Here is an 18,068-nt window from a genome sequence, read left to right on the forward strand (position 1 = left end):
GGAGAGTGATTTTATTGACTTGCATTATTTCTGAATAACACTTAGAGACTGAAGCCATTGAAAGGATGAAGGTAACTGATGCCCATGGGCATTTCTGGCATGTTTGAACCTGCTCTGTATCTTTCTCAGCCTGTCTCTGGGGAGTAGGGCCCGGTGCGATCCTCAGACCTAAGATGGGTGAACCATCTAAGGTGGGTGAACCATCTCCATAAACTTTAGACACTTCCACGCAGTGTCCATTTTCCTAAAGTTGGGCCAGAAAGTATGTTCAGGCCTTCTTCACTGGATTTTCTAGCCATCCCAATATATGGCATTCTTGGTGACATGGAGCAGGGAAGGGCAGAGGCATCCCTTGTCCCTGTGGGAGTCATTCATATGCAAAAGCTTCCCATGTATTAGAAACTTCCAGACTGAAGTCCAGCAGCCACACTACCTGTAGGCCTTCCTGCAAGTCTCTCAGATGCTGAAATATTCCCTTAACTCTCGTGGTAGGGCAGTGGGGGGTGCTCATTCTCACCCCTCTGCATCCCTGACATTTTCTTAGAGTTGAATGACCAACAGGTCTAGGGTACACAGGAATGGGCAGTGGCTTGGGAAGTTGTTTCCCTCCTTGCTATTAGGTAAAGGGACACTGACTTTCACCTCCCACCCTGGCTGCACAGACTTTGACATGGTCCTGCATGGGGCCTGAGCTTCCTGGACCCACTCAGGGAAGCCTCTGGGGCAGATCATTTGTACTGTTCCAACCATGTGCATACATTACCTTGACGGAATTTTGAAGGACTGTAACAGGAAATGTATTACTAGGCATGGAACTTAAAAAAAGTCGGAAAGTGTCTTTGATCACAATATCTGTTTAAAACAAAGAGAAAAACAGCAAAAAGAAGATGCTTAAATCTTAGTAACACTTCTGCATAAGAAACACATCATAAGATGACAAAAAAAATGCTGTAAACTCAGCTAAAAAAGACCAGTTTATCTATTTTAAATATGTTATGTTGTAAAATGTTCTAAAATGGAAGCAGTGGGAGAAATCCTTACAGAAAATTCTCACACAAGAGAGTTTGATAGTCTAGATGCTGGCACATTTGAGCAAAGAAATTAGGAACATGTTAGTTTTCAGTGCTTGATGGAGATGTTAAGGGCTTTCCCTCTGAAGTGTGGAGAATTTTCAATCAAAGAGGTTGGTTACTGCCAGTGCATTTATGCTGATGAAGTGTTTTTTGTTTGTTTTAAACCAATCAGTCTAAGGCAAACTATATGAAAATAGTCAGAAAGCCCTGTAGGGAAGACAGGGATTTTGCTCCTCTGAGAGAAGGTGCTGAGGCACTGAGGGAGCAGGGGTATGGGGAGACCTCACAAGCAGCATCAGGAAGTCAATACGCTTACTGTCTGAGGAAGTAACCTCACAGAACCTCAGAGGGTTTCATTCTGGGTTCAAAAGTCCAAAGCAAAATAGGGTAAATCATTGTTCTCATCAGAGAAAGACCTGGCATCATCTTCAGATGGCTTTTGGCATTGGTTTTGAAGTACACATGGTGTTCCTCCAGCATGCCAGACTGGCTCCCTCCCTAGGGCCTTCGCACCAGCTGTTCCTTCTGCCTGGAATGCTTTTCCTTCAGATTCCCTCATTTTCCTCAAGTCCTGGTCACATGTCACCTTCTCAGAGAGGTCTACCCAGACCACACCATTGAAAAGTGCTATCCATCCTTCCTCCCTTTCCTCCCTGCACCCTGACCTTTCTGATCCTTCTTTCTCTCCTTTGCGTTGTTTCCAAGCACTGACCACATTTTATCATACTATGTAAGTTATTTACTTATTATTTGGTTATTTATTGTCTGTCTTCCCTCACTAGCGTGTAAGCCTTACTTAGAGACAGGGACATGCGAAAAGCTTCATGCCACTATAAAATATTTTTTGTCTATGAACAAAGGCCTAGTTCATTCTTTAATATGACCTTTAATATGTTTTTCCTTCTTCTAGTCACATTAATCAATTAAGTAATGTTGTATCCAGGACAAAGGAGAGACCTATGGAGCATAAACAAACCAACATGTCCACTTTGATGAATAAAGAATGCTGAGGTACACATCAGCATGGTCACCTGGACGACCCACTTCTTCAGACAAAACTTCAAAGCAAATATTAATCACATACATATGTTATGCTTTATACCAACCCATATTCAAAAGGCAATATAAAAACCCAAACCCTAAAACCTGTAAGTGTGCCTCTCCTCCTATTCTCCTAAGCGTGTACTTTTGTTCTGAGTAAAACCTTCTCACTGCTTGGCCTGTTGTACTTTGTCTCTGAAATTCTTCCTTATGACAAAAATGAGAACCTGGACCTTAATCAGGCTGAGGAGAACTCCTCCCACATCACTATGAGAGCAGGTATCTGTGGTGGTTTTGTTCACAGAGAAGCCCTAAGCATCTACAACATTGCGTAGTACACAGCAGGGTTTCTGTTTTTTTATTTATTGAATGAATGACAAGCAGATTAAAGCTGGAGTGTGCTTGGTTTGGTAATCTAAATTCATGAGCTATGTTAAATAGCCAAAATTAAAAGTTAGTTCTGGTACAATTCTAAGGCAACACTAATTGCTGGCATGGTAAAAACTATTAGGCATAGAGGTTAAACATCAACTTAAGTCTTAAGAGTTAATGATTTCACTAACCAAAGATGAGAAAGGCCAGGTGTTTTTTGTACTGTTTCTCTTATAATTGCAAAAGTATCAAGAACTTTAACTTTCATAGACAACGTAGAAGTTTAGAGCCAGAATGGAATCTTAGAAATCATCTTAGTATGGGACTTGCAGCAAAGAAGCTATGCAGTCATTTTATAGCTGGGGTAACTGAGGCCCAGAGAGGAGATGTAATATGCACAGTCAGGAAGTGGTCAGGGCAGCACACTACTGGGATCTTAGAATTTCAAGTCCAGAGTTTTTGTTTTTTCCTTCATTTACTTTTTTCTTTTCAGCTTACTACCTGAATGTATTTTATTTTATAGTGGTTCAAGTTAAATATCAGAACTCAAATGGTTAGGTTAATAAATGTTTGCAAAAAGGGCCAGAAGAGGGTTTTTCTATACACTTAAGCTTTAGTGAGCTGTAAGCACTTGAAATCCACAAACTGCACCTGGCTTCCATTGCCTGTCCTGGAAGAACTGGCATCTGCTCTTGTCCCAGTCACTGTGAACCTGCATGATGTCTCCATACTCCGAAAGCTCATGTTGTACCAATGCAGCAAATTGCTTTTTCAATGCTTGCCCTAGCATTTTTTCTTAAGTATAATCCTAATCATCAGGGACGCCTGAACAATAGTGAAGACCTTGTTGTAATTTTTCTTGGAATATTTAAATGGCAATGAGCCACAGGCACGGCTGCAGGTGGGCCATCTCTTACTGTACTGCAAAATGTAAAGAGTAGAGATTCTGGACAGTAGGTGTGTTGATTCTTTGTCCTTGTTGGAAGCAGCCAGGGAACTAGGAAGTGAGGGGCCTTTAGGGGAAGGCTGCTGAGCCCTACCTGGAGCTGGGTAACAGTGCGCCTGGCTACTCTGAAGTAGCAGCTGCTCTCCTTTATAGGCAGCAAGAAGGAAAGTCCTTTGCAAGACCCAGCTGCATAGATCTCACCTTCCCAGAAAGCTTTCTGAGGTCGGGGCACAGTGGAAGACCCAAGAGAAAGGGCTCTGGATATCCTAGGTTGGTGGTTCTCCCCGATGGCCTCCTGGCAGAATGCCAAATGGGGGCTTACCCTGTGCATTACCAAGAGCACAGTTCCTAAGGTTTCACTTATTTTTATACCAACATTTAAAAAGGAGTAAACTCTAACTCCACTTCTCTCTTTATAGCCTATTACACTTTCTTGAGTGGGAAAGAAAGTGGTGGTATGACAGTGAATGGTAGCAGCTGTGAATAATGTCAGGCACGCTTATGGGGTGTGTGTGGCTGTGAGGCACATGTGAAGGTTAGTTGCCATGTGGGTTACAGAGGATGAAAAGTGGTAAAATACTAGTCTGTAAGGAAATTGGTGGAAATTCGAATTTGTTCTTAACTTCTCTCACTTCATGTTAAAGGATATTATTTCCTTTTTTTTGTCTGAAGTCCATTTTTCTATTTCTGTTTATCATGCTTATATGTAATCTATTTTGAATTCAGATGGTGTCCCCTCCAAGGCAACATCAAACAGAAATGATCAGATGGCTCATACCTTCAACTGGGAGTCTGAAGACCTTTTTTGGGATCTGAGTTATGAAACTATACTAAACCTGTCTAGGTCTCAAATTTCTCCTCTTTAATGTGGAGAAACGCAATGCCTACAGTAAAGGATTAGTACAAGGATTGGATTCAACAAGAAAGTCTACAAAAATATGATATTATTATACAAATACTCTGTTCAACATACTTGAATCTGTGAAGGTTTTAATGAGCTCTTCCATTGCCAGCATCCAAGAAACAGCAAGATGGCAGTTTTGCAGAAACACCCAGTTCCCTGATTTCATTGCATCTTTGATCATTCTTTCAGCAATGGGCCCTTGTCCTTGCCCCAGGGAAATGGACTGCACCCTGAATTGAAGAACAGCAAATTACTGTTTTATGGTATTTTTAACCAATGCAGCTATTAAAGAATATAAATATACTAGATTCTTGCTTAGAGTATGCACACATTTCAAATCCTAATTTTGATATATGTGCAAATACTATTTTCTTGGTTTTAAAAACATTTTTACTATAACACAGGTAATGAAAAGTGCAAAAAACAAATATGCAGCTCTATGAATTGTCACAAATGAACACCTGTGGTTGAGAACAGAACTTTGCCAACACCCCTAAGATATCTCTCCTATGCCTCTTTCCAATCATTTTCTCTGCCTCCTTCCCAAAAGTACCCATAATCCTTTCAACAAATAGATCAGTTAAAAAAATTTTTTTAATTGAAGTTTTTTCTGTATATAGGAAAATATACACATCATTAATGTCATTTAATGAATTCTCCCAAAGAGAATAGCTCTGGGAGACCAAAAAAAAAAAGAACCTTACTTGCACCCTCACCATCAGTATTTATCCTCATTCTCGGCCACAGCTATTTTGATATTTTGAATTCTAACACCACAGATTAATTTTGCTAGTTTTTGAATTTTATATAAATGGAATCACATATAAAAATATATAATTTGTGTTCTATTTCAATCATTATGTTTTAGATTAACTCACATTTTGAGTCATAACGACTCATTTTCATTGCTGTATAATATTCTATTGTGTGATTATACCACAATTTATTAATCCATTCTGCTCTCAATGGATATTTGGGTTATTTCTGGTTCTTGGCTATTACATGCAATGCTGCAATAAACATTCTCCTACATGCCCCTTGGTATACATGTGCACTTCATTTGTTGCGTATATTCCTAGGAGTGGAACTGCTATTTGACAGAGTATGTGAATGTTTAACTTTTTTATGATATCAAACTGTTTTCCACAGTGATGTCACCATTCCATTTCCACCAGCTGTCAGTAAGTATACTTACTTCTCCATATCCTTGCTAACAAGGGTAGGTATAGTGGGTGGTGGTGGATGTATAGTGGTATCTCTTTGAGACTTTAAATTGTTTCCCCTTCTCATAGGTTTATTTATTGGCCACTTGGCTATTCCCTTTGTTCCCTTCCCTCCCTCCCTTTTCTTTCCCTATTGGGTCATCTTTTTCTTATTGATTTTTAAGAGGTCTTTATATTGGATATAAACACTTTGTTATCTTTTTACTGTCCCCATTGTTTTGCCTCTTTCAGAATGTCATATAGTTGCAATCATACCGTATGTAGCCTTTGCAGACTGGCTTCATTCACTTAGTAATATGCATTTAAGTTTCCTTCTTGTCTTTTCATGACTTGAAAAGGTTCCTCTATGTCTTTGCATTTCTTTTCAGTGCTGAATAACATTCCTTTACATGGCTATACCACAGTTTATTTACCCATGGACCTATTAAAGGACATCTTGCTTACTTCCAAGTTTTGATGATTATGAGTCAGGTGCTATAAACATCCATGTGCAGGTTTTTGTGTGGACATAATTTTTTAATATCTTTAAGTAAATACCAAGGAGTGTGATTTCTGGATTATATGGTAAAAGTATGTTTAGTATTGTAAGAAAACACCAAACTGTCTTCCACAGTGTATGGACTACTTTGCATTCCTACTAGCAATGAATGAGTTTCTATTGCTAGTATGCATTAATATAGTCTGTTTTTGTGTCCAGTAATCTTGCTAACTCCATTAACATTTTTTAAGATAAACCCTTTATCACAGTAAAAGAATGTCCTATTTGTTTTTTTCTTTCTAAGAAATTATTTCCAGATTTTTAGTTTACTAGGACTTCCTTCCCCCATGTTTGCATATTAAATTTTAAAAAATGCTTTTTCTGCATCTACTGAGATAATTGTTTTTTTCTTTATTTAAGGGATTTTTTTTCCTTTTTGTTAATGTGTTAAACTGCATTAATTTATTTTCAATATTTTAGCCATCATTGAATTCCTGGAATAACCCAGCATTGGGGGAAGATTTTTAATAATAATTAAGAAATTGCTGGACTATTTAGATATCCCTTTTATGTTGTATTTTTTGAGGAATTTTTCCATGTCATTGCAATTCACTGGTGAAGTGTTTTTTTTTAATAATATACTCTTATGATCATTTTCATGTCTGTTGATCTGTAGTGATATTCTCTTTTTTATTCATGATACAAGGTTTCTGGCATTCTACTTTTCTCTCTCTCAGTAGTTTCATCAGAATTTATGTTTTACTAAACTTTTCACAAAACCATCTTCTGATCTCTTGAATCTTATTTATTGAATTTACGACTTCTGTGTCATTAATTTCTTAGCTTACTGTTTTTTCCTTCTATCAGAATTTAATCATTAAGTTTTGGACTGCCTTTTGTCTAATGTATGTGTTTAAGCTTATTAATTTTTCTCTAATTCTAGCTTTAGGTACATCAAACAACTTCTGATGTTATATTTTCACTGTTACTCTGTTTAGCATTTTTTTGAATTTGAATTTGAATTTTTTTGTCTAAAACTGGCTTAATCCTGGTTTCATTTTAAAATGAATTTTTGACAGGAATACAATTCCATATAGACAGTAACTTGCTTTCTGTTTTATGAACATACACTACCTGGCTTTCATTTTTTATGCAGAGAAATCAGTCAACACCATACTTGTTGCATCTTTGAAGTTAATCTGTTTTTAATATATTCTCTTTGTTTTTTCTGCAATTTACTGTGATGGCTATAGGCAGAATTTTTTTGTGTTGCTTATGCTTGGCATTTGGTAGGGTTTATTTTATCTGCAGATTGCTGTCCTATGTCAGTTTTGGAAAATTCTCAGCCACTCTTTAGTTACTCTGCACTCTTCTTTCCTCTGGGCCTCAAATCATACCTTACTAGATCTCATCACTGCGGCTGTCTGTCTCTTACTCTCCTGTTTTCTCCTTTGTTTAGTGTCTGCATGTGTTTTACTCATCAAATTGAGCTACTGAATTCTTAACTTCAGTTATATTTTCAATTCTAGAATTCTGTTTTTGAATAATCCCACCTCTCTGTCAATTTTCTCAATTTTTCATTTCTTTGAACATTTTAAATGTTGTTACTTTAAAGTCAGTCTCATGTATCCATTATCAGGATAACTCGTACCCTGTTATTATTGTGTAGTGTTTTTCTTGGTTTTTAAACATATTTTCTGGCCTTCTCTTGTACCTGGTTATGTTTAATTTTGTACCTAGGATTTTGTGTTCTTCCAGACAAGATTTACATTTTCTTCTAGTAGGTGGCTAGAGATACTAGTAGTCAGGGGTCATCTTAACCTCTTCAGCAAGTAGTCTATTTCTTACTCGGTCCTATTCCTTTTAGGTGAATCTCCTTAGAGTACGAACCCAAAGTAGGGGTTTTACCCGCTTGCTCTATTATTCAGTTGGCGCTGGGCTCCAATTCTGTTCCTTCTGTCCCTTTATCAATCAAAAGTTCTGCTCAGTTTATCTGCCTCTTTGCATTCTCCTTTGATGTCTCTGAGTACAGGGCTCATTGTTTTGAGTTTCCTTCTTTTAACTACCTTATTCATTCCCTAAACCTTCAAATGTATTTTGCCCAGGGTTTCTGTTGTTCTTAGTCTGATATTTCTGGAACCAGAAGTTCTTAAATATGCATAAATTTACTCCTAAGTGCCTCCCTCATTACTACACCACAATGGTTTTTTGACATGTAATATTGTTTTTGTCATTTAATTCCACTAACTGGAAAATTTCCATTATGATTTCTCTAACACGTGAGTTATTCAAAAGGGCTTTTTTCCCATATATTAAAAAAAATTAACTTTTGAGGTTGATTTGTAAGATTTATTGTGGTTAGAGAATAAATTTATCTTCTTTTTGAAATATGTGTCTTTTGTAGCAGTGGTTAATTCTTATAAATGCTTCATGTGTGCCTGAATATCTTGTATTTGCTATGTTTGTTGAGCTTAATAAAGATCGAGGTTAATTTGATTGTCTAAATATTCTGTATCCTTACCAATCTGTCAACTTTTGTGTGCTTCATATTAATTTCTATTAGAGATATGTTAAGAATTTCTACATTAAATTACCAATTTCTCCAGTTTTTAATTTATATATTTCAAGCTTTGTTAGTTGGCATACAAATTTATAATTGATGTTTCTTGTTTGTTGGCTTTTTTTACATGTCATATAGTTTCCTTCTTTATCCTTAATATGTTGTGGGTAAAACTGTAATATTCCAGAATTATCTTGTCTGGCTTTAGTACATCTGCATATCAACAGGCATTGCTAAGGGGTGGAGAAAGGTATGGCTTTAGTGATCAATAGGTGTTCCTCAGGGGTGGAGAGAATTTCATTTCCATATCAGTGGGTAATTACCTGGGCAACCAACGGCTTCTCTGAGCCTGAGAAGTTAGGGGGAGGGCTTCTGCTGGAGCAGGAAAGAGATGGCCCCGGACTGCAGTTTGTAAGCAATAAACAGGTTTTAAACTTTATTCTCCCTTTGACTGATTTTGGTTCTAGAGGTATTTTGCCCTGGAATTTCCTTTTCCCGGAGTTATATTTGCCTTAAACTCTATTCTGTGATATGCATTGAAATTGTTAACAGCTTTCTTTTGGTTAGTATTTGTATAGTATCTTTTGCATCTTTTTACTTTCTAACTTCTCTGTTTTATACTGTATACACATTTTCCAGGTAGCATAGAACAGAATATTGTTTCAAAATCCAATTTGATCATCTTTACCTTTTCATAAGTGAAATATTTATACTTATTTAGGCATTTGGATTACTTTCTATTCTTTGGCTTCACTTTTTGGTTTATTGTTTTATCTTTGATTTTATTTTTCTTCTTTCCTATCTAATGTTGGGTTCCAAATCTACACTTTATATTCTTTTATCTCTCTATAGGTTTGGAAGCTATAGATTATATTTTAGTTTTTTCCCTTAAAATTTCAACATACCCATTCAGCCACACATTTTCCTAAGGCAATACAGTTATTCTTTTTTCCTTCTGAATATATCAAGAACTAAGCATACATTAACTACCTATTTACATCCTTCTTCTTTTCTGATTGTTATATTGAATTCTTTACCTTTAATAGTTACTGTGAAATATTTAAGACATATAAAAGTTATAAAGTTAATATAATGCATATCCATTTACCCACAATCCAGCTTAAGAAATAAAACATTATCTACATGATCTGAGCAAGCAGTGTGCCCTCATTAACCAGCCTTCACTCCCCAAGGTCACTGCTATCTTGGTTTTGGTATAATTTCCCTACCTTTCTTTGTAACTGTTAATTGCAAAAATATGAATTGCTAAACAATATATGTTTAAAATTTTTAAGCATTTTATCACACTTCTCCAATATTATATAGTTTTTCTATAACTTAATTTTTTTTGCTCAATATGAGTTTGTGTGAATCATCCATTTTGATACACATAGTTCTAGTTTATTCAGTTTCATGGCTAGTTGTATTTACTTTTATGAATATACCACAGTTTATATAATAATTTTTCCAAATGGGCATTTTGATTGTTTCCATTTTTTTTGGTCATTATGAACAATGTTTCAATGAATGTTCTTGAAAATGGCTCCTTGCACACATATGACTGATTTTTTTTCTGGGATGCAAATTCAGTAATGAATTGTTGGGATTTGGGGTGGTGCCATCTTTAACTGCCAATTTCTCTTCAAAGTGATTTTAACCAAATTTTCACCCCCACTTGCAATGTGGATGTTTCCATAGCTCCACATCTTTGCCACTATTTTTCCAATTTGATGGGTAAGAAATGGTATCTCTCTGGTTTTAATTTGTTGTTTTTAACTGCTAGTGAGGTTGGACATGTTTTCATATGCTAATCAAGCCTTTAGGTTCTCTTTTCTGAGAATTTCCTGTTAATATTTTTTGTCTTTATTCCTACTGGATTGTTTTCTTTTTCTTATTAATTCACAGGAGTTCTTAATTGTTCTGTATACTGCCTTTGTTAGGACTTCAGAACCAAAGGCAAATGTCTGAGACCATATGATTGTTAATTTTATGTGTTGATTTGACTGGATCACTTGGTGCCTAGACAAATGGCCAAACATTATTCTGGATGAGTCCGTGCAGGAGGTTCTGGATGAGGTTAACATTTGAACCAGCAGACTTGGTAAAGCAGATTGCTCTCCTTACCATGGATGGGCCCATGCAATCAACTGAAGACCTGAATAGAACAAAAAGCCTAAGTAAGAGGCAGCTCCTCCTGCCTGACTGGTTGAGCTGGGCCTTTGGATTCAAACAGAAACATTGGCTCTTCTTAGGTCTTGAGCTTGCTGGCTTTCTGAACAGAACTTAACGCCATTAGTTCTCCTGGTTTTCAGTTCTTTGGACTTGGACTGGAGCTACACATTGTCACTCCTCGGTTTCCAGCCTGCTGACTGCAGACTTGGGACTTGTCAGCCTCCGTAATCATGTAAGCCAGTTTCTTATATATTTATACTTATATCCTATTGGTTCTGTTTTTCTGGAGAAGCCTGACTAATACAGACTATAAGCTCCAAATGAACAGACAGGATTCATCATCTTGTAATCTGCAGTCTAAAATATTTTTGATGATATGAGCTATTTGCTTTTTTACTTTGACCAGTCACCCCGTGCAGGGGCCTGTCAGGGCCGGAGGTTACCTCACAGATACGATGCCCCTACTTTCCCCTGCCACCCTGCGCTCTCATGCACTTTCCCACCCATCTGGACACCATCTTGGAGAGGAGGAGAAGTCAGGAAGACTGAGCTTTTATGAAAAAGAAACCAAATCATCTTACTCTGGAGACATTTAAATCAGAAGAAAATCTAATAATGTAAATGTGCACGTTTAAACTTCTTCCTTGCTTCTCTTACCCAGCAGAGTAGAGGCAGATAGAAAGATGAGATTAATCATTCAACAGAAACTGTGAAATTCATAAAACTATGAATTTTTTTTGCACATTTGAGTATAGGGAGTAAACTACAGTCTTTTTACAGTTATATTAAAGTAATGTCTTAAATAACAAGGTTGAATCAGTAGTTCACTAAATTATTATCCTTTAACATTTTAAACAATCTCCCCCTTTGCTTGAGTGAAATTTCTATCTGCTTTTAGGATTTTTAACATTTTAACAACATATATAGCTATGTATTAATATATCTTAATTTATTTAGTAAGGGGTACCTGAATGTAGGAATTCACATTCCACAGAAGGAAGAAAAAAGGGCAAACTTTAACAAGGAGATGTTCATATGAATTATTAAAACTGCACAATGAGACCTTACCGTTCTGAAAACCCGCTGTCTCGGGCAAACCTCTGAAATGCACCCATGGGATCGGAGCCTGTGCTTAAGATAAATACCAGGGGAGTACTGCATGACATGTCTTGATACAGAGTAGGCAGGTCCACAGGTGGGGTCTCTATAAAGCGTTTTCCAAGATTTTCTATTACAAAGTCTGTAAGAGCAAAAACCACCTGAAAGTTGAAAAGAAAAACATAAAAAAAATAATACATTGGATGAAGATTCTTCATAATTTTATCCTATTTTTCCCCTCAGCCTTTCAGAGGGCAGTGCCCTGTCCTTCAGTTCTCATTCTCTCTTGATTTGGTGTATTTTTTCCTTTAGACCAATTTCATGGATTTGTGCATCACACACCTGCTGGCAGTCATGGCTGTCATGGCTACACTAAACAAGGTGAACTGCTGGGTGAGAGATGGTCCTTCATCACTTCACCTATCTACAGACCTGCTGTTCCCGCAGCCTAGCCTCCTGTCTCATCCCTCTTGCAATCTTGCCCACTTTCTTTCAGTCCTTGTATTGTCTCTTTTTGAATTATTGCTCTCTTCTCTCCTTGATCTTATCACCACACATCTAGGCTCTATTGTCTCCTATTCTTAAAACACAAACACAGGCCTTCTCTTGATTGCAGCTCCCCTCCTAGCTACTATCTCCTTCCCTTTGCTTCCTTTCACAAGCCAACTTCTCAGAAGAATTGATTCCATATATTGTCCCATCCTGCACACATTAGCCCTCCGTTAGATGTTGGCAACACCTGTCCAAATAAGTCTCACCATGTGTGTTGTTGTTGGGGGAGGGGACACCCCAGCCTGGCTCAAGACCATGCCTTGGATTATACCCTTCTGTGGTCAACCTGGAAAAAGATGCTCATCTGCTTGTCTGTATAAGTGAAGATAGATTGTGAAGCTAACGATAAAGGTGGCATGGTCTAGAAGGGACAGCCCTGCAGCAGGGCCAAGAAGGTGTGAAGCTTAGTTCTAGCTGTGTCACTATGAGTCACTACCTCCCAATCTACCCATAGGCATTCCCAATTCACGGTCAATTCCTTTATTACTTTTATCTAAAATATTTTTGATGATAATGAGCTATTTGCTTTTTTACTTTGACAAAAAGTACTCATGGAGTTTACAGTGAATGACAATACACAAAGCATCAATAATGTATTTATTTATATAAATACAAAAGTGGTAACCCACTCATGAAATGTTTTTGAATTCAAAAAGTTGGATTGGGGTGAGGGTTTAATAGTGTGTGTAACTGTAGAACCACTGTGTTGTATACTTGAAACCAATATAATATTGTGTATCAACTATACTTAAATAAAAAAAATTGGAGATATATTTCTATTGTAAATAGGACAAACTGCCATTCATATGATAATAGAGATCTAGGTTTCTAGTGGCTTTATTAATAAAAGGTCACAAGCTATTGGTTACATGTGCAATTTCTCACACGTGTGAACTAATTTCTTTATGAAATATTTCAAATATGTAGAAAATAAATTTGCATAAACACACTCTTGGTTAGATTCTAGTCTACCTAATGCACACCCAGAAATACCAAGAACCTGGTTAAGTACATAGAAAGAAGACATACTAGTTAAAGCTATAGGGCTAAGGTTTTCTGTAGAATTAGCAGTCAATTTCCTGTCTTTTGATGTGGCCTAGGGCTATATGTCCCTGCAGTTATGTGTAAGGTTCATGATTCTCAGGTAGAGGAAGAGGCAATACAATCGAAGTGAGTATGCATGCCAGCCCAATGTGTACCTCACCACCATGGCTAAATTGTCCTCTTCATTTTCATACCAAGTAGATAAGATTCTCTGCTGTTTTTGATAGTGCATTAAAGATTATAAAAGATAATGTAACAAGTTCTAATCTCATTCACTCTGTACAGAGTTTTCCTGGATTCTAGTTATTCTAGTCAGTGTAAGCGAACCAAGCTTGCTTCTTTGATGTTGAACCCATCACTGATGTAATGGCCTGAACAGACCCTGCTCCCCTATGGCTAACAACTGCTGACCTGGTGGGGATACAGAAGATTTCCTGTGTCGGCATTTCTTACCAATGACTTAGTTCCAGCTTGTGTGCACTCTGTATCTAAAATGGCCTCACTTTCAGAGTCCTTATCAGATCCTGTAACACAGGAAGTCTTGTTATCCTGCGGTCGTCTTAACTCAGTAGTTATTTGGGGCTCTTCCTCTCTGTGCTCCCCTGTAGGTTCCTAAATAGTATTCACGGAACTGCTTGCTCCTCACATTCCTTCTGTATTACATGGCTGGAACTGATCTTTGCTCTGTGAGCTTCGTAGAATTTTGCTGTTTTATTCTCATCAAGATCTTTATAGCAATAAAAACAAGAATTATTTGCTGTGGAAATGCTTCAGATTTCTCGGATTTCTGTGATCTAGAGAGTAAGGCATTTCTTGAAGATCACTTTTTACAAATCCTGTGTCTGCTTGCAGGGTCAGAGAATTTGCAGTCTCCACCCTCTTTGTCACCAAGTCCTTTGCTAGGAGCTCCTTGCACTCTCTTTTTTATAAATTGAGTTTCCCAGTTCTGACATAGTGACTCCATTATGTTTTGCTTAGAACTGTTTTCTTGGTCTGTTGTTTGCTCCTTCATACAGTCCCTGGCTGAGGCCTTCAGAACATTTTTAGTTCATCTTCCCTGTCAGAATACATTGGGCATTCCCATAGGGAATACCTGAATTCAGACAGATACTTTTTTGAAAGTTTCAGTGGGCTGGTAGTGTGGAAATTTAACTGTTGAGAGAATCTGTTTGGGAATTCCCTACCCAGAAAAAGGGGTGGTTTTGTGTTTTCATTGTGATGAGAAGATAAGCTTAAATATTAGGGAATAATGACTGCTACTTATCCTTCAAAGTGACTAAACCTCATTTAAGTTATAGTGTGTTAGATGAAGAATAAAGACCTTGGGTGGTTGACAAATTGTTTGTTATGGAATACTTGTATTTATACTTCTCTCCATCACACTCAAGTTGTTTTTTTAAATTGTGATAAAATATATGTAACATAAAATTTATCAACTTAACCATTTCAAAGTATATATTTCAGTGGTATTAAATATACTGATAATGTGGAACAACCACTACCATCCATTTCTATGCATATTCAAGTTCTTGAGCCCTAAAGTAGAAATAAAAGAATGTTGAATGGAAAAAACAAGTGTTGTTTTTTTCCTTTGCAGTGTTTTGACCTATGATAGAGATAGGTTATTACAGTGGTTTTTGGAACTACTGTTCCTCAAACTTAAAATTAGTAATAACAGTTTTACATTTTGGTGGCAGTGTTACCAAAGAAATCCATCAAGGTAAATTTTCTTCCTCAAGCTCAATGTCAGTTTTCCATGATTTATTTAATTTTTCTATGTCTTATTTCAGCTGACCCAAACAGTGCTTTAAAAACTCTTGAGATCAAAATGGTGGGGGCAGAGTTTTCTACCATCTTTCCCCAAAGAGTACTTGTTTTGACAGCCACTCACAGATGAGGTGCCTTTGTAGAAGTTTGGGAGTCCAGCAGAGAAGTTCCAGCACACCATTAGGGCAATAAAAACCCCTCTCTGATCGAACACACTGAAGCATGTAAGAAGAATAGTTTCACTTTACCCATATCACTCCTCTCCCAAGGTGGCACAGCTCAATGCCAAGACCAACCATCTCAGCCCATGATTTCTCCCATGGAGGGAAGTGAGAGCATCTAAGTGCCTGGCTGTCCCAGCTGTGTGCGACCAATTTCTTTCTCACCCCATCCAATACTGGTTTGTGAATTTCATGACTGGGAGGCAGTGAGTGGCTGGGAGAAGAGCAGTCAGGGCTCAGAATGGAACATATTAAAGAGATGTTGTTTCTGCTAACTGCTTCTCTGTCTCTGTCAGAAATCCTGTCTACAGCTGCTGGGGATGCCTCATCTGCAGATCCTCCCAGTTTGCCCATAGGCATTCCCAGTGCCTTAGCCACATCTCTCCCAACCCCATGGCTGGCTTCCTGTTTGTGTCCCTGAGTGTGAGGACAGTGAGGTGAACTTTTGCAGATGGCTAAAACTTGTGCAAAGATTTGGCTTAACTCTGTGTTTGGGAGAAAGCACACAAACATGAGCATTCAGCACTGCCATAGGGAAAGTGGACAAGAGGCTCGCAGCACCAGGCCTGACTTTGCAGGACTGAGAGAAGGCATACATCTTAAGAATTCACCCTCAAGAGGGAATAAGAAGTGTGGAGCAAGTGTATCCTTAGAAAATATCTGAGATAGCATCAGATTCCCTGATAGGCCTGATAGAAGGTATACCTCTCCCAGAGTAAGTCTGAAGACTGGAGGAGGTAACTGATTCTTTAAATGTGAAGACAGTGATGTAAGACTTCAAGGAACATGAAAAATCAAGGAAATGTGACACCAGCAAAGGAACACAATAGTATTCTAGTATCTAACCACAAAGAAATGTAGCTCTACAATTTCCTGGATAAAGAATTCAAGATAGTTGTTTTAAGGAAGCTCTGTAAGGTACAAGAAGACACAAAAGACAATTCAGTGAAATCAGGAGAAAACAGATGAACAGAATGAGGAGTTTAATACAGAAGTTAAGACAAATAATTAAAAAAGAACCAAACAGAAACTGTGGAGCTGAAGAATACAATGAATGAAATAAAAAAAATGCAATAGAGGGCATCAACAGCAGACTGAATTAAGCAGAAGAAAGTATATGTTAAGTAGAACACAGGTCTTTAAATATTATCCAGTCAGAGGAGAATAAAGAAAAAAGAATGAAACAGAGTGAAGAAAACCTACATGAACTGTGGAGTCCCAGAAGGAGATGAGAAGGAGGAGGAGGCAGACAGCTTATTTAAGGCAATAATAACTTCCCGAATTTGGGGTGAGATTTGGATACCTAAGTGCATGACGTTTATAGCTTCCCTCAAAATTTCAACACAATATTATCCATTCCAAGGCACATTATAATAAAACTGTTTAAAATCAAACACAAAGACATTTTAAAAGTAGCAGGAGAAAGAGAAAAAAAAGACTACTCACATAAAAGGGTACTCCCATAAGGCAATCAATAGTTTTCTTAGCAGAAATCTTGCAGGCCAGGAGAGGGGGGGATGTTATCTTCAAAGTGCCAAAAGAAAAAAACTGCCAAGAATACTTCACCCAGCAAAGTTTGCCTTCAGAAAAGTAGGAGAGAGATACTTTCTCAAATAAACAAAAGTTGAGGGAGTATATCACAATTTGATCTGCCTTACAAGAAAAGCTAAAGGGAATTCTTCAAGTTGAAATGAAAGGATGTTAATTAGTAACACAAAAACATATAAAAATATAAAATATACTGGTAAAGGTAAATATATAGTCAAATTCAGAATACTAAAATACTGAATTATGGTGTTATATTAATCACTTAACTCTAGTACAGGTTAAGAATAAGTGTACTAAAAATAACTATACCTAAAATAATTTGTTAATGGATACACAATATGAAAAGAAGTAAACTGTGATATACAAAAATGTGAGAGAGGAAAAGGTGAAGTTTTATATGCAATCAAAGTTAAGGTGTTATCAGTTTACAATAGACTGTTATATCTATGTTTTATGTAAGCCTCATGGTAACCACAAAGCAAAACCCTATAATAGATACAGAAATGATAAAGGTAAGGAAATCAAATCATACCATTATGGAAAATCATCAATTCACAAAGGAAGATGGTTATAGAGGGAAGAAAAGAGCAAGGGAACTATAAAACAACCAGAAAATTATTAAAATGTTATTGGTAAGTTCTTACCTAAGAATAATTACTTTAAATGGATTAAATTATTCAATCAAAAGGTGTAGAGTGGCTGAATGGGTTAAAAAAAAAAAACAGACCCAACTGTATGCTGTCTATATGAGACTCACTTCAGCTTTAAGGACACATGTAGGCTTAAAGTGAAGGGGTAGAAAGGATATTCAATGCAGATGGGAAGGCAAAAGAGAGCACAGGCAGCTAACTTATATTAGACAAAATAGACTGTAAGTAAAGAATCTATAACAAGTGACAAGGTCATCTTATAAAGGAGTCAATTCATCAAGAGGATAGAACTATAAATATATGTGATCCAGCATTGGAGTATCTAAATATATTAAGCAAATATGAACAGATATGGAGAGAGAAATGGATGGCAATACAGTAACAGGGCACTTTCATACTGTATTTTCAACAATGGATAG

The 18,068-nt window shown here is 37.1% G+C and overlaps 1 protein-coding gene across 1 annotated transcript in view; it reads right to left on the reverse strand.

Annotated features, from left to right (window-relative positions):
* The window catches only part of DNAH6 (dynein axonemal heavy chain 6), a 233,227-nt gene that overhangs the window by 23,661 nt on the left and 191,498 nt on the right, over positions 1-18,068 (reverse strand). The window contains exons 64-66 of the mRNA XM_073241805.1: positions 11,838-12,028; positions 4,406-4,566; positions 764-852 (exon numbers count right to left, since the gene is read on the reverse strand). Coding sequence (XP_073097906.1) covers positions 764-852; positions 4,406-4,566; positions 11,838-12,028 — 441 coding nt within the window. The remainder of the gene's footprint in view (positions 1-763; positions 853-4,405; positions 4,567-11,837; positions 12,029-18,068) is intronic.

The sequence above is a fragment of the Manis javanica genome, chromosome 1 (genome assembly GCF_040802235.1).
Source record: "Manis javanica isolate MJ-LG chromosome 1, MJ_LKY, whole genome shotgun sequence".
Taxonomy (NCBI): Eukaryota; Metazoa; Chordata; class Mammalia; order Pholidota; family Manidae; genus Manis; species Manis javanica.